The sequence below is a fragment of the Pollachius pollachius genome (assembly GCF_949987615.1).
Source record: "Pollachius pollachius genome assembly, chromosome: 4".
Taxonomy (NCBI): domain Eukaryota; kingdom Metazoa; phylum Chordata; class Actinopteri; order Gadiformes; family Gadidae; genus Pollachius; species Pollachius pollachius.
Window position 1 is genome coordinate 23,547,907 of NC_136937.1, and position 22,911 is coordinate 23,570,817.

Genomic DNA, 22,911 nt, shown 5'->3' on the forward strand with positions numbered 1-22,911 from the left:
AAATTCATAATTAGCTACTACTAACTAATAAACCAATAGCTAAGTCCTTTCTGTGAGCTCATCTAAAGTGGTCTTTCTACTTTCTACCGCTGCAATTGTAGCCTATTTGAGGCAGTTTGTCACGGTTGGTGGGTGGCAGGCAGGTAACACCCAATAGCAGACAGTTCAGGTAAAGGATAATTTATTAACGCAAAAGGCAAGGAACACAGGTGACGCGGGTAAAACAGGAAACACACAAGACACAACTCACCACCAACCACAATGATCAAACAAGGAACAAAGGAAAGACAAGGGCTTAAATACCAAACACAGGACACGCAACGAGTAACAGCTGAAACACATTAGGGGAGGGAGAAGTAATCACACAGGAGGGAAACTTGACAGGACATGGGGAGAAACAAGACAGATACCAAAGTAAAACGGGAAACACCAAAACAAGACAAGGAAACAGACAGACCATGACAGTACCCCCCCCCTTAAGGGTCGACTACCAGGCGACCCACGACATGCAAAAAAAAGAAAGTCAAACCCAAATAGGGTGGGTGGGGGGGAGCCAGGAGGAAAGAACCCAAAAGAAATTCTGGAGGCCTGCAATTCTGGAGCCCTGCAACGGCGAAGACCAACAGTCGGCCGGCATCGGCGAAGACGAAGGTGAGGTAGAGGGCAGGTCCTCTCTGGAGGAAGGCGAGGTAGAGGGCGGGCCCCTTCTGGAAGGTTTAGAAGGCTGGACCCCTCTGGAAGGCAAGGTAGAGGGCGGGCCCCTTCTGGAAGGTTTAGAAGGCGGGACCCCTCTGGAAGGCAAAGTAGAGGGCGGGCCCCTTCTGGAAGGTTTAGAAGGCGGGACCCCTCTGGAAGGCAAGGTAGAGGGCGGGCCCCTTCTGGGAGGTTTCGAAGGCCGGACCCCTCTGGAAGGCAAGGTAGAGGGCAGGCCCCTTCTGGAAGGTTTAGAAGGCGGGACCCCTCTGGAAGGCAAGATAGGGGTCGGGGCCCTTCTGGATGGTCTGGAAGATCTGGAAGAGGGGCACCCTTGGAAAGGAGTAGGGTTCAGGAACCGGACTGGGCTCGGGGACTGGAGTCAGCTCAGGGGCTGGAGAGAAATGTGGAACTGGATGGCACACCAAACTCACCACCCCCACTCTGATAGTCCGTAAGGCACCCTCCAACCCGGGCCTTGAAGCAACAGCGCTGCACGTACGCCTCAACACAGCCTCCAACAAAAAGAGCATCCGCTGGGTCCAATGATGGTCGGATCATTCTGTCACGGTTGGCGGGTGGCAGGCAGGCAGGTAGGACCCAATAGCAGACCGTTCAGGTAAAGGATAATTTATTAACGCAAAAGGCAAGGAACACCGAGAACACAGGTAACACAGGTAACACACAGGACACAACTCACCACCAACCACAACAATCCGACAAGGAACAAAGGAAAGACAAGGGCTTAAATACCAAACACAGGACACGCATAGAGTAACAGCTGAAACAAATTAGGGGAGGGAGCAGTAATCACACAGGAGGGAAACTTGACAGGACATGGGGAGAAACAAGACAGACATACCAAAGTAAAACGGGAGTTTATAAATGCTTAGAAACCCATAGATAGTCCTTACTTTAGGTAAGCTCACACAAAATGCTTAATTAATGCTTTCTAACTACCTAATCATGAATTGCTGCATCCTTCTGGGTTAGGGTTTGGCTTCAGAGTTGGGTTTTGGGTTTGGTTTCGGGACCTTGGATGAGGAGCAGGACAGAAGAGGTTTCTGTTTAAAACCTTCCTAGAGAAACGAACGGTCCTGTATACATGATCATGTTGATTTGAAGCCTCGGTTTCGGCATCATGTTCCCTTTCCCTGGTAGATGTTTCCGATGTAGAGAAGTAGAGCTGTTTTGGGGTATAGTATGACAAGAGATCATGTTTCCCCTTGATGCGCAAAGTAGATCACTTTGGAGATTTCAGTCACATGGGGAATGCAAGGTGATGGTGGTGAAGATCACACTGCAATAAGTACTTTCAAACGTTGGGTTTACAGCCATACAGTGTTTGTCTCCCAACACAAAGCCCTTAAACTTAATTCCTTACCGGTTCTATTTAGTTATCTGATTATTTTAAAGGGTAATTATAATCATAATGAAATGTGCACGAATTGAAGGATCTTTATTGCTATATATTAATTTCCGAAAGCTACATGTCTCTTCCAATATCTGATGTCGGCATGTGATGAACTCTAACCCTTTTTGTATCAATTGTTCATTAATCAGGAGATGTCCATTGGTGATTGAGATCATCACATGATCGGATCTACCAGAGAGAATTCAAAGTAAGAGCACAACATCGCAACTTTCTGTGGGGATTTAGAATTTATGGAAAAGAAAATTACTTTTGATACAAATTGGTATAAAAAAGAGAAAAAGAACAGAAAAACATGAGGGTTAGGTGGGTTTTCATCATGGTCCCAGTGATACCACCAATGATCCATATATTAACGTTGTAACTGCGCAACAACTAAATACACAACATATTAGATGAGTAGTTCGGACAGCCAATGGGCCCCTAAATGTCAAAAATGTTTTCTTTTTTTAGATGCACGATTTTGAGGTTCATGAATTCTAGTATCAAACCTCTCTTCAAAATCGCCATGCTTTCCTAAAAAATACACAAGCACAGTTGCAGGACTTGTGCTCCACATGAAGATCTCTATCCTTTTAAATACTTGCTGGCATCCACCAGTTAGAGATATTTATGCATGAAGCAACCTTTTACATTGTGACTATTGGACTGGCTACAACGAGTGCCTGCAAGATGACATTTCCATTTGTCGCAAACTATTTGAAATACAATCAGTGTCATTCTAAAAGAAACCAAAAAATTATTGACAGGAATTTGCATGCTTAAGACACCGAACAATAATCGTTGAGTTTGAGTATTTTTGAATATCTGTCCTTGCTGGCCACCGTAGTGGCTTTACTCGGTAAACCTGTCTGCGATCCAGCCCAAAGCTCCAAAAGTGAGAATGCAGTTGTTTCCACCGTGAGTACCACCGTGAGAGAGAAATCACAACATTATATACAGGAGGTTCATCAGAATAACTTACCTAAACAAGGGGACAAAGGATTTAGCATTATGTTAAAGAAAAGCCAACGTACTTTTGATTGCCATTCAAATGCAGTCCTTAAATTCAAGTTTTGTTTGTGGTCATGTGACAAGCCAAATACCTGCTGACGTCCAAATCAATGGTAGCCATGAACAGAAAGATTTACCCACATATATACACATTTATACGCATGTATAAAGTCGTACAATACCCATCAGGACCCTTCAAGTTCTCTAATTTCTGGAATCATTAATCTGCAACATCTGTTAACCTGAAACACCTTTCCAATCCAAAACAATCAAGGCCACATTGTTAATGCAGCCTTTGAACTGTAATGGCCCAGTAATTGCACTTTTAGTGTAATTATCACCTAAGTTAGCGTCCGTTTGGACCGTATATCTATCGTTATCTGAAGGACAGAAGAACCCTGAACCGCATTGAAACCCGGTTCCTTTTGATGCTGGTGCTGAAGTCAACAACGGCAATAAACAAACTGTCTCACGAGTACATGTGCAACCGACAAAAAACAGATCTACAGATTAGCTCCATAAAGTGCTGTCCAGTTTATGGCGTCAAGCGAGTTTAATAAACCCTATTGCTATTCAACATAACGCCTAAGAATCGAGCTTTGACACAGATGTTAAGACTTTAGTTTTTTTTTTAAATTGGGATAGTTTGCAAACAGCATGTTGACCACATATTTATCCTTAACGAGTGTTACATTGAAATCACATTTGCTTAACTAAAAACTATACTATAATACATGACCAACACAAAGGACAACAAGAGACTTTTAAAAACTAACAAAGTAAGAAAACTACAGATGGAAACAAGACGAATAACGCAATTTTGACATATATTTTAAATTTTGACAAATATTTCAATTTTGAATGTCAACAGAACACCCAATCCCACAATCATCCTTGCATTGACACAATCAATCTATCCACCTATTCAATCTACAATAACCAGTCCATAGAATGACTATATATCAATCCAGTATTTCGGATTTGTGCTTCATTCGCATGGGATTGTAACGTCCAGGTACCCCACTGTCTGTTTAAAAGGTATACTACCTTACTCTGAACTTATAGGAATTTCAAAGAAACGATGACATTGATTCGCTGTCCTTGAAGATCCATTCGTGCGTCCACGCATGCATTTATATCCGCTGGTTCGTGGCAGGTTTCGAAAGGGAATCGACAAGGCGGAGTGAGCTGGCAGTGATATATATGTTTTTCCACTACCAGGGGGCGGTGGTTGAGCAGTGAAAACCTCTGCGTTAATAGTTCCAACTGTCAAAGAGGGTTCACTTTGGATTTCAGGTCTCTCTCAGGGATTGGCATTTGTGTGGAGCACATTGTCTTGGACTCATGTTGTCTAAAAGATGTGTAGACTAGGAAATGTATTTTCTTTTCTCTCTCCAGGATCGAGATGCTAATATTGCTAGATAATGTTGCCAGCTACTGTTGCTAGCTAAAACTGCTAGCTATCGGCCCCGTGCTGCTTGAGGAAAGTGTAGACATTGTCCACTTTGCTCAGACGCTCAAAGAAGGGGATGAGGTCCAACAGCTCCGTGTCTGACATGTCCTCGAACCACGACGCCACAGGCACCTGCGTACAAATAAGATGGCCGGTTATAGCTTTAAGCAATAGATTTTAGCATCCAGGCAACAAAAATAAAAAGCTAAATTCTTAAAGTATTTCTTAAAGAGTCAAAGTTGTCTTCTACTGTTAGGGAATACTGATAAGCCTAGCGTAGCCTTATTATTTCGGTATTAAACCAATTTGATCGATTTTAATAAGCCACATATCAAAACCATGACCGAAAATGCATAAACAATGGCGTCAATAAAAGTGTCGTATGGAAAGATTTAAAACAAACTCAAACCGCATTTTCATACGAAAATGTAAAAAAACACGAGAGCCGATGTTTTTAATTTACTTACTTTATACTATTTGTACTATTATTGTGATCAATGCTATTACCTATTTTAACTTTTTTACATATTTTATTTTGACTTATCTTCATTTACTTTATCTTGTTTGGTTGCTGCTATGTGACTGTTGAGGAACTAAGCATAAGAATTGTACTCTTGATATAATAGAAGCAACTCTGATTCTGATTCTGACCGGGTGTGCGTGACGTACCGCGTTGTCGGGGTGGAAGACGTACGAGGCCGGGGAGTTGTCCACGATGATGACCTTGTCCAGGTCGCGGCCCAGCCGGCTCAGGTCCTTCACGTAGTTACCCCGGTGGAAGACGCACGACTCCCGGAACAGGCGACTGCGGAAGGCCCCCCACTTGTCCAGCAGGTCCGACACGGGGTCGGCGTACTGGAGCGCACCGCGAGGAAAGAAGGTGTCAAGTGAAGACGAGGAAGAAGACCTCTCAGCTTCATTTACATTTACATTCAAGGCATTTAGCAGAAGCTTTCATCCAAAGCGTCCTACAATAAGTACATTTGTCAGAAGAAGGTGAAACAACAATATATTGCTGTAGGTACAGTAAGGATGTTCATAGATCCAAGTGCCAAGCAACAACAATAGCTAGGTTAACCAATTCCCTGTATACAACAAAGATAGCTAGGGTAAGACATTACACAACTAAGTACTATAACTAATGGTGCTATCCATTTGTATGGTACGCCCGTCCGTAAGAGTCGTAAGGTGTAAATCTCCCAGCTTTCTTGCAGCATTTCAAGGAGGCACGCCCCCTTTTGGTCATAGTATTAACCTTCCCACTCGTAGTTCAGAGAGTAGACCAAGTTCAGTGAAGCTGAACGTACGACTCGACAACAAAAATGGCTGCTCCCGTAAAGACAATTATTAGGGGTCCTACGAAATCCGTAGGAACCCTATTGTAATCGTTAGTATTATTATTAGGGGTCCTACGAAATCCGTAGGAACCTTATTGTACTGTCGGTCATACAGTCGGTCATACGGTCATAATGTCGATCATACAGTCAAACTGTCGGTCATACATTCATACTGTCGGTCATACTGTAGGTCATACTGTTGGTCATACGGTCATACTGTCGATCATACTGACGGTCATACGGTCATACTGTCTGTCATACGGTCAGTCATGCAATCAGACAGTAGGACCCCGTTATGGTTGCTTGCAACTATATTATGGGGTCAAACAGCGACGCTGCGAGACAACCTATTGTTTTTCGTATGTTTTCCTATTATTATTATCCTTCAATGGGAGTCTATGGCAGCCCATAGAACGCCGTGTGCCAAATTGCCCAATTGTGAAATTTGGCACACTGATTCAGAACAGTCCCATGATCCCATCAAGCAGATTTGGGGTCGCTAGCTCTTGAGCTCTAGCGCCACCAACAGGTCAAAGTTGGACATGCATTCATGTTTATAACTTTTGCCCCATTCATCCAATATTAACAAACAAGGTATCATTGGATTTCTTGGTACAAGCCGAGTTCAACACACTCTATTTCGTTGTTTTGCGCCATGATGGACTTTCCGCCATCTTGGTTTATGTCAAAAACCTTCTAAATGTATTTCCTATCACAAATTTTGTCCAATCATCTCGAAACTTGGCACAGATGATCTTCTGGCCATGCTTGACAAAAAATATCGAACAGATTTTTCAAATTCAAAACCGCTTGGCCGCTACAGCCAATCAAATTCGACCGCGAAGTCGCCAAACAGGAAGTAAGCCAATATCTCAGCAGCCCCGTTTTAACTACTCTCTCTTCACATGAGTATATTTCAAACTTATTTTCAATGTCTGGTGATACTTTCAGACCGCCCCATATAGATAATAAAATATTTCCCATGGCAACATAAGAAATTGGCCGCCATGTTGAAAGTTGTCAAAATCAATAGTACATTTCCACAGGCCACAGATTATGTCCAATCATCATGAAACTTGCCATATATGATCTTCAGACCAAGCTGAACAAATGTGTCAAACAGCTTTTTAAAATTCAAATCCGTTTGGCCATGACAGCCAATTAAACTTGACGGCAAAGCCGCCAAACAGGAAGTAAGCGTGTTCTCAGCATCTCCTTAACATATCGTAGCCAAACTTGGTACATAGACTCATGACATCATTCTGGGGACATCCAAACAATTTGGTGACCTTTGACCTCAGGGGGGCGTCAAACAGGAAGTGAGCTCATATCTCTGCAAGGTCTTCATGTATCCATACCAAACTTGGCCAAATAGGAAGTAAGCCAATTTATCAACAGCCCTTTGGCATTATCATAACCAATCTCGGTACATAGACCCATGAAATCATCATGGGGACACTCAATGAATTTGGTCCTGGACCTTTGACCTCTAGGGGGCGCTGTAATTAAGGAAGACGTGTTTTAACTCCTCTCTCTTCACATGAGTACATATCAAACTTATTTTCAATGTCTGCTGATACTGTCAGACCACCTTATGTAGCTTATCAAATATTTCCCATGGCAATATCAGAAATTGGCCGCCATGTTTATAGTTGTCAAAATCAATAGTACATACCCACAGGCCACAAATTATGTCCAATCATCATGAAACTTGCCATATATAATTTTTAGACCAAGCTGAACAAATGTGTTAAACAGCTTTTTCAAATTCAAAACCTTTTGGCCGTGACAGCCAATCAAACTTGACGGCAAAGCCGCCAAACAGGAAGTAAGCTTGTTCTGGGCATCTCTTTTACATATCATAGCCAAACTTGGTACATAGACTCATGACGAGACCTTTGAACTCAGGGGGATGTCAAACAGGAAGTGAGCTCATTTCTTGGCAAGGCCTTTATGTATCCTAACCAAACTTGGCTCATAGTCTTATGACCCTATCCTGATGATGCCCAAATAATTTGGTGACATTTGACTTTTAGCGGTGTGTTGTTAGCAGCAAGTCTACTACAGTCCACTATTCCAGCAACTTCAATGTATTTTCATTGCATAACCATTTGCCAATAGCTTTCATTGTCAGTAAAATTATATCTAATCATATGCATTTTATCATGGTCTTCATATACTGTGTTATGTAAAACTGATAACATATCAATCATATTAAATCATCATGTCAATCTGACATACAGCATACAATCAGAACACTACTTCATTTATATCAATGTTAATTGCGCTGAACAGCGCTCATTAAAGGGTAGACACTGCATATATAATGCAACAATGACTTTATTTACCATTCCGCCCACTTACAATGTAAACTGCAATTCATACTGGATTAGATGCTTCATGAACCACCTCAAGAACGAATGCTGGTTAACATTGTGTCTCTGTTAGGGATATTGTTACGAATACCCCTATGTATTTGTGTGATTTGTTCTGTCAGGCAGACGGAGGCAGAGTTCTGTCATGCGCCCTTACCACTAGGTGGGGTCATTTTTCCATTTTGTAAACATTGACTTGTACTATAATGCTGTAGTTCATTCCACCAGCTGTCGTTATAACTAATTACTGAGACGGTCATCGTTTAGCCACCTAGACGATTACGTCTGTCCAGCAGAATTAGTTTATTGAGTCCTATTCTGCTTGACCCCCACATTGCTGCTCGCAGCTATATTCATTATTATTTTCCTGACTTTGGCTCCAAAAGTTATGAAAATTGGCAGGCTCGTAGAACTCGTAAAAATTAATAATGGAATCAAAAGATGGGCAAGAATAACACATAGGTGGCGCTATAACAAGGCCTTGAAGTTCAGCATTATCAACAGGCTGCCATTACCACTAGGAAGGTGCATTTTGCATTCAACTTGTTATACATGCACCATTTTGTCATGATGAACAACTTTCACACTGCAACCCATACGGTCAGACCATTTGGATCTAGTGCAGTGACCACAACTTGACCAAACACCCACACATTAACTCCTTTGGTGCCGACAGTGGTAAAATCTGCAAACTCAGCAGACATGTACCAGGTGACTGTGGGACTATATGGTTTTAAATTCATAGCAATAAGGCCAAAGACGGCAGAGATATACATTTTAAAGTGAAATACATGCATACCGCCGATGTTTAAACAGCTCTAGCATTGCATTCAAAACACGTAGGCTCGTTCGACGCGATTGTCCGTTGCCAGGCAGGTTTCAAAAAACATTTGCGCTCATGTTGCCAAAGACGAAATAACATAATACAGATGACACTTGTGTTTACTTTATATTTGTATTATATTGAACTTAGCTAGTAAACTGAGTGTTTAAAGTGTATCATAGTCTAGCTAGCTTGTGTTAATACTCAGTTTACGAGCTGAATGTGGTTAAACAATTAATTACAATACAAATATAAAGTTAGCAACGCTAATAAATGTCATTTGTAAAATAAGTGTTATCTGTTTAATGTTATTTCGTCTTGTGACGCTCATCGTTCACCTACGTCATCGTTCGACGCGATCGTCTGTTGCCAGGCAGGTTTGGAATTTTCAAACGCAGATTACGTAGACGGTACAATTTTCGCCCCCGGTACAATTTTGGTGTGACAGCGCCACGAGCAGTTAATTGTGTGGGGAATTGGCATATTGGCGCCCCCTACGGCTGCAGGTGCACCTGCTTGTTGTGAAGGTGCCGTGCACAGACGGACCAAAGTCGTCGTCGTCGTCCCCCCCCCCCCCCCCCCCCCCCCTCGGAAGGAGTCTCGCCCGGGGCGTCACTGGACGTAGAACCGCCACTGATCAGCAGAGAAATAGTCTGCCAAAGACGTTGACGTCGCTTAGCAACCGGACATGCTGGGGTTGATAAGTTACCGGGACATGGAATTCTATTCTGATCAGAAAATTGTATTCCGATTGAGGAGTATATATGATCATTTTTTATTCCGATTGAGCTGTTCTTCCACTTCTAATCGGATCAGAAGTGTCAATAAACGCGGATATGTGGCGGAGCTATTGTGTGTGTATGTGTGTGTGTGCATGAACGTCCTCACGCTCTGGCGTCAAAGGAAATCAATGAGAGCAACTGAAAACTATGCAGGTAAGAAACTAAAACTGTGATTCTGAAAAAAGTATAAAAGCTATCAAGATTTCGTTGAGATATTATTGAAGATACAAGTGTTTAGATTTGTTAATTGGTTGAATCGTCAGAGGTTGACCAGACGGCTTCAATGAAACCAACTCAAAGTAGTAGAAAGGAGTCGTTGCATCCGGCGTTACATGAAACAGTGATATTGACGACCTCCTTGATAGTTTTTAAGAAAAAATGAGAAAATAAACGGCAATTTTATAATGTAATAAATCAGCTTAAAAAAAAGTGAATGAGCGGAGTTAGTTGCATCCGGCGTTCCATGAAACGGTGATATTGACGACAACACGACCACCCCCCCAGGTTTCACTATTGAGACACACCGACATATGACAGCACCACCGGCACCGACGTATCGAAACTTAAATCAGCGGAGGCTCACGCTGGACCAAGGGGAAGACCATCCTTATCGTTTTTAAGAAAAAATTAGAAAAATAAAAAGGCAATTTTATAATGTGATAAATCAGCGACCCCCCCCCCCCCCCCCAATCGCTAGGGGACGCAATCGGACGATGGAAGCTTGTAGACGATCGCCCAACCTTAATTTGAAGACTATATCTGAAAAAAAAACAAAAAAACATTTGTTTGAAGTTCTCCCTTCTGAACCACGGCCTCTCTACAATGCCGGCTGGGCCTTAAAGTGGTACACACGTAATTTCGCTAACATCCGTTTGCCAGTGCATTTTGACACAGTATGCTTTAGAAACATGGTTGGTGATTGTTTCTTATGGCATACCAATGCCATATTACCCTACCGACCAAGCTCACCATACCTCCATGTACGGAAGACATCTATTTCTCAAAATATACTCTAATCTGCCCTTGGCAGTCGACGGTCATACTGTCGGTCAAACTGTCGGTCATACAGTCATACTGCCGGTCATACGGTCATACTGTCGGTCATACTGTCGGTCATACGGTCATACTGTCGGTCATACTGTCGGTCATGCAGTCATACTGTCAGTCATATGGTCATACTGTCGGTCATACAGTCATACTGTCGGTCATATGGTCATACAGTCATATTGTCGGTGATAGAGTCTTACTGTCAGTCATATGGTCATACTGTCGGTCATACTGTCTGTCATATTGTTGGTCATATGGTCATAATGTCGGTCAAACAGTCATACTGTCGGTCATACGGTCATACTGTCGGTCATACAGTCGGTCATACATTTACATTTAGGGCATTTAGCAGACACTTTTATCCAAAGCGACTTACAATAAGTACATTTGTCATAAGAAGTGAAACAATATATCGCTGTCAGTACAGTAAAGATGTTCATAGAGCCAAGTGCAAGTACTAACAATCACTAGGCTAACCCATTCTCCGTGTACAGCATTGCTAGCAGCTACTGCAGATGTTACACAATTAAGTACTATGAATAAGTGCAATGTAGATTAAGTGTGTACAATAAGTGTGTACATTAAGTGCCAGGACGTACAACATACAATGGTGGCCTGAAGGGGCTGGGTAGCTATGCAGAGTCGAAGTGAACTCTGAACAGTTGAGTTTTGGCTCATATACAGTCATATTGTCGGTCATACAGTCATACTGTCAGTCATATGGTCATACTGTTGGTCATACAGTCATACTGTCGGTCATTCTGTCGGTCATATGGTCATACTGTCGGTCATACAGTCATACTGTCGGTCATTCTGTCGGTCATATGGTCATAATGTCGGTCATACAGTCATACTGTCAGTCATATGGTCATACTGTTGGTCATACAGTCATACTGTCGGTCATTCTGTCGGTCATATGGTCATACTGTCGGTCATATGGTCATACTGTCGGTCATACAGTCATAATGTCGGTCATTCTGTCGGTCATATGGTCATACTGTCGGTCATACAGTCATACTGTCGGTGATACTGTCGGTCATATGGTCATAATGTCGGTCATATGGTCATACTGTCAAACTGTCGGTCATACGTTCATACTGTCGGCAGTGGCGCCAGAATGATTTCTTTGGTGGGGGGGCCAAATGCGCGTGCATGTGTCGAACAGCGCGTGACACCTCATCATCCTAAAGCCGGCCACACACCGGCGTCGAAGCGCCGCGTGCGCATTTCACGCACGTCAATTGCCACCCCTAGCACCAATAGGAAGCGGCGCGCTGCAGCACCGTTGTGATCCAAATAATGTGTCGTCACCGCAAAGTACACACTGAATCATCATAATAATCTTCTTCATTGTAATCATTGTCATCATAATTCTCATCATCATCATTATAGATGGCTTTTGGATTTGACTGTAGAACTTTGGTCGTGTTTAATGCAGTGCTTCACGCAGCATCAAGGCAGCAAGAAAGTGTAAATAACAATGGATTCCGAGTTCCTATACTAGGCATTATGATGGCGGTCCTCTGCGTAGTGCAATAAGTCTAGTTAGTAGAGATGCGCGGATGAGCTGTAATGTCATTCCGATTTTCAGTTGCGTGTTCCGCGTCCTGACAAAAACGGCTCGCTAAAATGTCCAACCACTATGAAATGTCCCCTGTTGTCAGCGAACATAGCCAACGTGGTCTTACAATAGCCCGATCATTAACTAAAAGCCACAAAGAAAGAGTAAAGCATCCAGCATATGATTTCAACAATGTGTGAGAGCATATGCAGCAGGGATGATCGCACAGTGGAATGCTTATGGAAAACCAGTGGACGAGCACCGGGCGGAGATTTCAGAAGCAGGGAGATTATAGAAAAATATAATTTGTCAGTTTGCCGTTTGTCTAGTCAATATGTTAACCTACTTATTTATTTATTTCAAATTTGTCTGCGACGAATGAATCGGGGCAAAATCGGGCTGAAATCGTGTAGTCTGAACCAGCCATAAACAAGCAGCAGCAGAGCCATTGTGCGAATTCCCTACTAGACCAAACGAGACTCGTAATGGTAGGTAAAAACAATAGTTTATTATTGCATGCAATTGTGATGTAGAGAAAAATAAAAAGAAAACAAAGTGCTTGCATCATATGGAAGCCTACAGCGATCGTTAGTTAACTTGTGTGGCGGTGCCTTATCATTTGTTTACCCTTGGGCCATGGCAACGCAATTGCTACCTGCTGTAGTACTCTCATTGGCTGAATCGTTGAGAACGTTTTAGACTCAATCAATATAAGGTCGTGGGGAGGCGAAGCTCTGTTCATTTGTATAGTAACAATATTAGGCCAAAACATTAGTAAGAAACGAAATAGTTCATCAATACAGGCTAAAAAAATATATATACTTTTTTTTTTTTCACAAAAGTGGGGTGGCTATTGGCCCCGCGGCCTCATAGTTTCCGGCGCCTATGACTGTAGGTCATATTGTCAGTCATACTGCCATATGGTCGTACTGTCGGTCATACTGTCATACTGTCGGTCGTACTGTCGGTCATACTGTCGGTCGTACTGTCGGTCATACAGTCATACTGTCGGTCATACGGTCATACTGTTGGTCATACTGTCATACTGTCGTTCATACTGTCATACTGTCGGTCGTACTGTCAGTCATACAGTCATACTGTCGGTCATACGGTCATACGGTCATACTGTCGGTCATTCTGTCGGTCAAACGGTCATACTGTCGGTCATACAGTCAAGCAGTCATACAGTAGGACCCCGTCCTGGTTGCTTGCAACTATATTTTTCTTTGTATTTTTACCACGTCGGTCATTTTTTAATGTTCCCATGGCATGAAGATGTCACTTAATGAAGTTTTCTAACATTAATATGAGTTCCCCTAGCCTGCCTATGGTCCCCCAGTAGCTAGAAATGGCGTTAGAGGTAAAATGGGCACTAGGTATCCTGCTACGCCTTAGATAAATGAAAGCTCAGACGCTCCGATTTCAAATTTGGTTACTCTGCTTTGCCCGCCCAGATTTTGGCCTGCCAATAAGACAATGAGCTACGACGGTTATCCAAATAACACTTCTTTGTTATTTGGATAACCGTTCTGCTGTTGGTGTTATGGCGCATAAAACGTCGGGTTCTCTGACGTCTCTGGTATTTCGACAACGAGACTGGTAGTAGGGGTTATCTCAGCCATGGTTAAGAAGGAATAGGGGGAAAGGAGCTTTGGCTTTGACTCCCTGAAGTACATGAACCGCGACATGGAGGAAAATTTTTGCCCGCGATTGTCTGCCGCCGGAGCCCCCCTCTGGCTGTAAGCTGTATGCGCCTCACCTTTGTGATACATCCACTGTAAACACAAGCGTATGGTACTGCTGCCGCAAGCTTCTCAGGGCCACACCCCCACCCTCCACCTTGAACCGCCCCTAAAAAACAGTATGTTTATGGAAAGCTCATTGTGGGACTGGCTCGTAGCGGCTGTAATTTTGCACCAAGGCTGAATTTCTTGAACGTCTTCAAATACTGTATTAAGGGCCCACTAACCCCTATATATAAGCATCCATAAAGTAGCATGCCATGGGACCTTTAATGTAGATTTTAAATGCTCTTACACACTTGATTACATTGCTACTTTATTCCGGTCACCAATTTATGCATTGCACGGTCTTGCTGTGCGTGCAATACAATGTCAAGTTGTGTTGTTTGTTTTCGAGCTGGTTTGCTAAAGAAGCTAATGAAGCTAACAATAACAATGAGAAACGGGAACGCTATAAGTGCTGCAAGCCAGGAAATTACGTCACATTCTGGCTGGAGCAGGTTGGACATACTGGTGTACCATACAAATGGATAGCACCATAGTTACGACATACAATCAGGGCGTACAATAATTGCCAGGACGTACAACATACAATAAGTGCGTACATTAAGTGCCAAGTGACGTGCATTAATGATGAAGCAATCATTCAATACATACACAAGTAATCAACCCATTGATTGTATACATGTGCATTTGATCCACCATAGCATGTGTACATTAACCCTTCCATTCCCACTATGAGTTCATTATGTACATTAACCGTTCCATTCCCACTATGAGTTCATTATGTACATTAACTGTTCCATTCCCACTATGGGTTCATTATGCACATTAACCCTTCCATTCCCACTATGAGTTCATTGTGTACATTAACCGTTCCATTCCATTAACAAGTTCATTGTGTAAATGCATGTGACCGTCCGATTGCTCGAGGCCCGGCGGTCGGAAAGGGTTTGAAGGAAGGAGGCGGTTGGCTCCTACCTTGGCCAGACTGGCGGTGAACAGCACACACTCGAAGAGCTCGCCCATCCTCTTGAGGAACTCGTCCACATGGGGGCGCTTCAGCACGTACACCTGGATCACAGGAGACCAGGCATGAGGGGAACAAGAGGTTGGGATTACCGAGTGACCTTCATATTGGATGTCCTTGTTTTGTGAAATTGAGTGCCGAACTGCAGGAGATTGGACCACAACACAACAGCACAACAGAATAAAAAAAACACTAAACACAAATGTTCCTTCATTGTGTCCAGGTTACCCAGGGGGTAGAGACCCCTGGTCTCGATTCTCGTCTTTCCGTGGCGTGTTTTCCGAGGAGTTAGGGCGGCGTTCCTGAAACAAGTCATCCTGAATAGGCTTTACTGCTTGTCAGAACAAACCTATCCTGGATTACTTGAACCAGGCCCGGCCCAGAATTCACTGCTTCTTCAAAAACCAACCAACCACCCAGAGTTCATTTTCTGTAATTTTTCCTTCCATATGTATGTAACATCAGAGAAGGTTAAAAGGTTTAGTTGAAGACCATACCTGGTGCACCGTCCCATCTATCTCCACTGGGATGATGAAGTCAGCGTTGTTTACCGGCTGGTAAATAAAGTAAAATGTAAATTTCAAATGAGCTAAAGGCACATTCACACGATGGCATTCGTAGGAAAATGCTGAGAATAGTTTTCTCTCCCGATAAGGCTATAGATAGAAAATAATATGTAGAGATCATGTTGATTCAAATGTTTGACTCTTCTTATTATAACTGGTGACTTCAGTTGGAGGCTACAAACTTGTTAGGAGGGAAGTTATAGATAAATAAGAAAAATAGATCAATTAAAGAATAACATGTTGAAGTCTGTAAGAAGTCATCACGTCAAAGGTTGGCTTTGTGTATTGTGTGGTGTGTAACGATCTTGTGAAATGTTTTAAACAAAATAAATGTCCTAAATTTGTGCCAAGATTTCCTGTAAAAAAAACGAACTGAATGAATTTGTGGGAATTTGTATCCCTTTTCCATGACGGCCATTTTGCTGTCACCTTGAAGGAGCTGTGGACCAGCGTCTCGTCCAGGTCCAGAACAACGCAGATCTTTCCGGAATCTTTAGATTTGATTGACGGCAGCAGCGGCTTGACTTGGACCTTATAAAATAAACCAGGGCAAATCTTTAAGCAAGAAAAACCTCTGAAATCATCATTTGAAAGGTGTCATTATGTACACTTATGTAACCATATGAATATTATTAAAGGTATAATACAATCTGCTATCTTTTAAACCTGGACTCTATACGTCGCCCCACTAGCAGCCTCTGGTGGCTCGAATTGGAGAAGAAAAACAATTCCAAGCTTCTAATTTATAAATTCTGAACGGGGTCAAGTAATCTTTTACCTCACAAACCAAATCAACGAAGTCTGCGACCAATGCTCCCAGCCAGCTGAAACCGGAACACTATTTGCACAAACTAATCAAAAACTAAAGAACACGCTCCTTGTTTTGTCCAAGTGTTCCTACAAAAGGGCGGGAAACCTTCGCCAGATAAGACCTGGCATGCTAAGCTACCAAGTTAGCGGGGGCCTCCCTTCAGGAGGTGAGGTGAAGTGAAGCCGGGGTCTCACCTTGGCCCCGTTCTCCTCAACCAGGAGGGGGGCGTTGTTGTTGACGGGCAAGGGCTGCGGCGGGTCCTTGCAGAGGCAGCACAGCAGGCTGGAGAACAGGCCCCGGCTCCTGGGCTTCTTACTGGACACCGAGGAGGTGGAGCCTGGGGGGAACAACACCGTCAGACACCAGCCGGTGGGGTTGAGCCAGTACAAACACACTCCTTAATGGCTAACCTGGTTCCGTGTTTAGGGTTGAAGTATTTAGATTATTACCATATAACATCAAAATAGGAGAAGTATTCCTTATCTAAGGCCAGGAAATGACCATAGAGTGTTAATTTCACACACACGCACGATTTTTTTAAGATACTTTTCTTAAAGGGAGGGGGTTAAGTTATTGGGAAAGAGGTTGGATAAGCTGTTACGTACGTACGTACGTAAGTAAATGTTCACATGAAAAGTATTCTCTATAAAAATCGAACGTGAAAACAGATTGTTTGGGTTTAGCAAAATTTGAAAATAATAAATATTCTGGTGGGAATGTTTTAGGGAGAAAGAAATGCTGACATATGCTAACATTTAGAGGCACACAAGTGAACTCTGAAACATTTGATGTTTTAGTCGCACACAAATAGTCTGACATTTTCAAAAGAGGAACACAGCATGTAAACATGGTTTGGAGGAACAATTAATGTAGTCTCACATCGTGAAATGTTTTAGAGGAACACTGAATGATCTGATATGTTGGTGTTTAGAAAAAAACAGTCTGCCCTTGTTGGTTTGAGCCTCCTCCATCCCATTTCAGAGGATTTCACATCCCCAAACAATCAAATGTTTCGAAAAGATATAGTCCGATATACACTACGTTGTTTTTTTCAATGAAGATAACATTACATTAATCAGAAAATGTCTAGGCATTGTAAATGTGGTAAATGTCTATTCTAGGTGTACAGAGGCCCATTTCCAGCAACCATCACTCCTGTGTTCTAATGGTACATTGCTTAGCTAATCGTGTTAAAAGGCTAATTGATGATTAGAAAACAGCTGAAAACTGTTGAATAAAAATGTGAGTTTTCATGGAAAACATGAAATTGAATGGGTGACCCCAAACTTTTGAACTGTAGTGGATGCTAATATCTAACAATACACACACACTGCTGCCACTTCTGCCTTTATCACTTTGTCCATTTTAGATCAGTTCATGCAATGCACAAATATTTTTTTTCTCCACTCCTTTTCATTCCACCGCTCAGCTAACAATACCCTCCTATTTTTAGCAGTGGAAGAATTCATCAAACGTCAACGATAACATCAGAGGACTCTCCTGTCCATAAATGGTCTTCCTGCTTCCTGGTTTCCCCGGCCTCGGCTGGTTCCGCACGTGACAGGCAGCTTGCGAAACAATAACAATGATGTCATCGGTCCAACCCCTATCCCCAGGTCTCTCCCGTACCGGACCTGAGAGACTCCCTCCCTGTCACCACTACGGTAAAACACACAACACCTGCACCAATAAACACATGAACAAGGGCACATTTCCTAGCCTGGGTAGCCCCGCCAATTCTTCCGGCAAATTTAGTTCGCCCTGCACAAGGGTCTGGAGAAGAGCAATACATTTCTTTCAGCTTCCGATACGTTTTTATGGGAGCCAAACACCAAGCTGTCATTTCCCCCTGGCGCGCTATTGGCTGGTTTAACACAATGACGACAGGGAAGCGACGGCAAGCAGCCATTCGCGTACAGTCAGTTGAACTAGGCCCATTGATCACGCCTCTTGTGCTGAAGAAAATGACGGCAGCTTCCCCAGACCAACGTGCATCTACGATTGGCTCGGTCTGGTAATAGCCAGGCTACACGTTTCCTCCATCTACCCGGAACTAAAACACTCTTTCAAGGTTGCTCAAGAGTTAGAAAGAGCCAATTAAAACTGTTTGTCATTTCAAGTGAGTCCCTCTGTTCCTCTCTGGGTGCTACGTGACCAGGCTGCCAACACACTACACCCTGTGTTTTTTGTTCTCCTCCTCCTCCCCTTCCAACTTCTCTCCCCCCTCCTCCTCCTCCTCTCCCCCCTACTTCTCCTCTCCCCCTCCCCTTCCAACTTTTCTTCCCCCTCCTCCCTCTTCCTCCTCTTCTTCCTCCTCCCCCATCCCCTCCCCCCCCCTCCTTCCTCCTCCTCCTCTCCCCCTCCATTCCTCTCCCTTATTGGACAAGACCTCACTATGAACCTGGCCTCTTTTCTGCGGTCGGTGGTCTCGGTGCACAGGAAGAGGAAACAGCAGCATATCAGGGCAGGAAGTGAGGAAGGGGCCTTGGGTTTGGAGGACCAGCGAGGCCCTGGCTCTGCTGTGTATGTGTGTGAGGAGTATTCTCGGATGCTTTGCTGGCTGTGGAATAGATCACATGTGTGATAAAGGTACAGTTACAGAGCTCATTTAGGGATATGCTTACACGTGACATTGCTTTGTTTAAGGGGTTATTTGAGTGTGTTTGTTTGTTTTATTGAAATCAGCTGACTTATTTAATTCTACTTTTAACTAGGTAATAACAGTGTCACTGTGGATACCTATAGTCATTTCCAATAGTTTTTTATCTGAATTAACTTACTGTTTTGGTAGATTACCATATAAAATTTTAATTTTATTCCTTTGACTATTGTTTTGTTTTTGGTGTGAGTGAAAAGCAGTTTGAGGTACGTTCTGTGGGTTGGAATGTGCCTTAGAAAAGAATATTAAATCACTCATTAACTCCGTCCAGACTACTGTCTAACTAGGATTCTGACACATTTGTTTGTGGTGGAGAAACTCCGCTTCAGCGCGAACAGACGGCTCAGAGAAAACCTTGACCGTCTGCGGAGTACTGTAGCAACCTCGTGTTCAGCGTCAAAGTAAAACAAAACATTGAGTTATTTCTTTAAAGGCAACGCTGACATGAGATACAAGAAGAAGAATATGATCTGTTTGAACACGCGGTGAACCGTTGCCATTAAAACAAAATGCCCACTTTTCTGCTTCTGTTTTTTCATCAATGTTCCTCAAAGTGTGAAAAACATACTTATACAAATGACTTGAGACAGAACTCCCAGAGAGCATACATAGCTCTCTGCAGAGGCCAGGACGTGACCTTGCAGTTTGACTCGCCACAGAAGACACACACAAGTAATCTCGAACACCAAGGCATGTCAGATCAGATGACACACACACACACACACACGTTATGCACACACATATGCACACACACACACATATGCAAGCACACACCCACAAGTTGACCACACAGACACACACACGTTGTGCACACACACGTGCACGTACACACACACACACACACAGTCGTACTCAAAAACAAACATGCATACACACATGCCGTGCACACTCACACACACGCGTAAAATGTAAACAATTATGCCCCATCTGGTAAATTCCTCTTTCAGTACGCCAATGCATTAAATCAATTGCATCACATCCTTCATACATGCAGACCTCACTGACCTAACATAACAAGCCACTTTTATGTCACTAACTGAAGATATGGGGCAGAACAAACATTATCCCTGTTTAATCTACTACCACAGAACGTATCACTGTTCAAGTGATCGGTGAGGAACAATAAGTTAAACAAACGGTTCATTAAAATCACAATACAAGTACTGTTGGTGTAGTAGTAGTAGTAGTACTACTACAATAGGGTAGTGGTAGTAGTAGTAGTAGTATAGTATAAGTAAAGTAGCAGTAGTACTAGTAAAGGAGTAGTAACAGTAGTAGTACTCGTTCAGTAGAGTAGTAGTAGTACTACAGTACAGTAGAACTAGTAGTAATTCTGAACTAAACAGAAACTTTGGAATCGATTTCTGAGCGTGTCCTTTCCCCTGCATGACCTCTGATCCCAGCGCCTCACTCTCTAGCTATGTCCTGATAATCAACTGATAAGCTGATAAACTATCTCCTGGAGGGAATGTCTTCCGGAAGCTGGCCCGTTTATCCTCATTCGGTGGATGGAATGTTTTCTGTTCTCTTCCGTCTATTCATTTTCATGCCAAATGATTGACAGGCGTGTCATCCACATGCAAATATAACTCTAGAGGCTTGTTATTAACTCTAACCGATAGCTCGGATCACTGGCCTTTCTTACGAGTCGAGACGGGATTCTTTAAACACCCCTAAACACTCAGACAGGGCGACTATTGAAAGCAGCAGAACACGTTACTCTGAGTTTTATAGGCAGGCAGCATTGAGCCCCACCAGCGAGCAGCCTTGTGTTTACTAGGAGAAACAAATCCAGCGTTATGTAACAGCGGTGGGACTATGGAGAAAGTTCCACCCTGCAGCACACACTTCTTAACCAGTCACTGGGCCCTGGTGTCACCAGCCACCGGACAAACACCTTCCCCGACCTCACTGTCCCGAACTGTGGACGAATGCATTCAAAGCTACACAATGTTTTAGTTAAAAACCTCTGATCAAAGACAAGGAAATGTAAAAGTTGCTCTGTATTTTTCAACACTATTTTAGAAATGATTCTGTACACTATTCATTTGGTGTAGTGCATTATCATTGGTGATAGTTGGAAAAGTAGTTCTCATATCTGTGTGAAGAGATGAACCAATGCGGATTTAAACTGAGATGTTAGTAAACCCTTGAATGCCACAACAGTATAGCTTTTTAGGCCTACCAATTCTACACACTAGTTACGGGCTACTTGATAAAACCTTTAAATAAGCTATAATAATAGTGAGTGGGATCTATAGCATGTAGCTTTCTTCCCTGTGTATAACCAGTAGGGTCTATAGTATGTTGCATTATTCCCTGTATATAACCAGTAGGCCAGTGTGCAAAGCAGGCTGCATTCCGGAAACCATCTCATTCCCACAGATGCATACAGGCCTACAGGACCTGGAGGCGTTTCGAATGTTAAATACTTTCACTGCACTATAATGCAACTGTTTTCTTTATGCGAGGTTTTAATATTAGTCAAACGTATGTTTGCAGTTCATATCTGCTGAAGTTCATGTATTTAATAGAAGTGAAATCTGAGAAACTATCTTTAACACAGTCATCCTGGTTATGCATGCATGTGTGTGTGTGTGTGTGTGTGTGTGTGTGTGTGTGTGTGTGTGTGTGTGTGTGTGTGTGTGTGTGTGTGTGTGTGTGTGTGTGTGTGTGTGTGTGTGTGTGTAAACATGTAGAAGCGTAACATTGTAACAGCGCTACTTTGTAGCGAGCCGCCGCTCCGCGAGTTCGGAAGTTCGTTTAAAACAACCGTGACGCGTCGCGCGCAAAGTTAACGCAAACTTACCCTTTTCGCGGGCCGCCTTGTTCGCCTCTTCATCGCAACTAACTTGCGTTATTATAGAAGACGGATTGGCCATGACATCAAGTTTTAATCCCGAGTTACCGAAGTTTGCCGAAAAGTCTTGTTTTCTATTCGCCGATATTCCCCGCACGCCGGACTGCGTTAAACATAACAGACGCAAAAGCTCGAACTTCCTGGAAAAATGCGCACGAAGCATATCGCGTCCATTCGATTACGTACTCGTCATTGTTAGCACGGATTAAGAGTATCATAAATCATTTAAAAATGTACTTATCAACTTTGATTCAACATGGAGTTGAACGCTTTCAATTTCAACACACAAACATGGAGCTGGACGGTTTCAGGGCGCCCCGTAAAGTCCCTTAAAGCGGAGCGCGGTCTGAACGCGGACGGAGACGTCACTTTCTCCTAGGTATACAACTTGTAGGACGGCCCCTTAAAGTTGTCAGAACTTCGTTACTACTGTCTTATATGACTTCAACAACCCGTTTATGTGTAAAACATGTTAATCACCCAATTATTTCCGTTTAGCTCCCTTTGATGTTGTGTTTTCTTTATTTTTGCCAGTATTTACAAACAAAAAAACGAACTGACAGGAATGAAAAGGACCTACATTGTTCTCTTCAGTTACAAAGTGTGTTGCTCATTTACACACACCTCGCATTTATCCAATTCATGTACTTTATTATGAACTATGTTGGGCAGATAAGTTACTTATCTTCTTCAAAAGCGTCTCCGAGTGGGAGTGGAGGAGGAGGAACGCCCAGCTCGGGGCTCCTT

The 22,911-nt window shown here is 43.0% G+C and overlaps 1 protein-coding gene across 2 annotated transcripts; it reads right to left on the reverse strand.

The window, feature by feature from the left end:
• Nucleotides 1-876: 876 nt before the first annotated feature.
• On the reverse strand, nt 877-22,466 carry LOC307074594 (carboxy-terminal domain RNA polymerase II polypeptide A small phosphatase 1-like). Of its 2 annotated transcripts, XM_079734806.1 has the most exons (7): nt 22,114-22,466; nt 16,840-16,982; nt 16,264-16,365; nt 15,766-15,822; nt 15,220-15,312; nt 5,241-5,426; nt 881-4,703 (listed from the first exon to the last, which is right to left on the reverse strand). In XM_079734806.1, exons 1-7 carry the CDS (start codon nt 22,325-22,327, stop codon nt 4,575-4,577), a joined length of 924 nt encoding a protein of 307 aa, XP_079590932.1. In that variant the 5' UTR covers nt 22,328-22,466; the 3' UTR covers nt 881-4,574. The 2 variants fall into 2 exon arrangements, with proteins under 2 accessions (XP_079590933.1, XP_079590932.1); XM_079734807.1 differs by lacking the exon at nt 15,766-15,822 and having other exon boundaries at nt 877-4,703.
• Between the last annotated feature and the right edge of the window lie 445 nt (nt 22,467-22,911).

Bases quoted from the DNA above. Each gene is read 5' to 3' on its own strand.
- LOC307074594 (XM_079734806.1), bottom strand. From the start codon at position 22,327: ATGCTTCGTGCGCATTTTTCCAGGAAGTTCGAGCTTTTGCGTCTGTTA. The intron at 16,366-16,839 runs GTGAGACCCCGG...TTATTTTATAAG, and splicing joins TTGAGGAGAACGGGGCCAAG to GTCCAAGTCAAGCCGCTGCT. The intron at 4,704-5,240 runs GTACGTCACGCA...ATTTGTACGCAG, and splicing joins TCTTCCACCCCGACAACGCG to GTGCCTGTGGCGTCGTGGTT.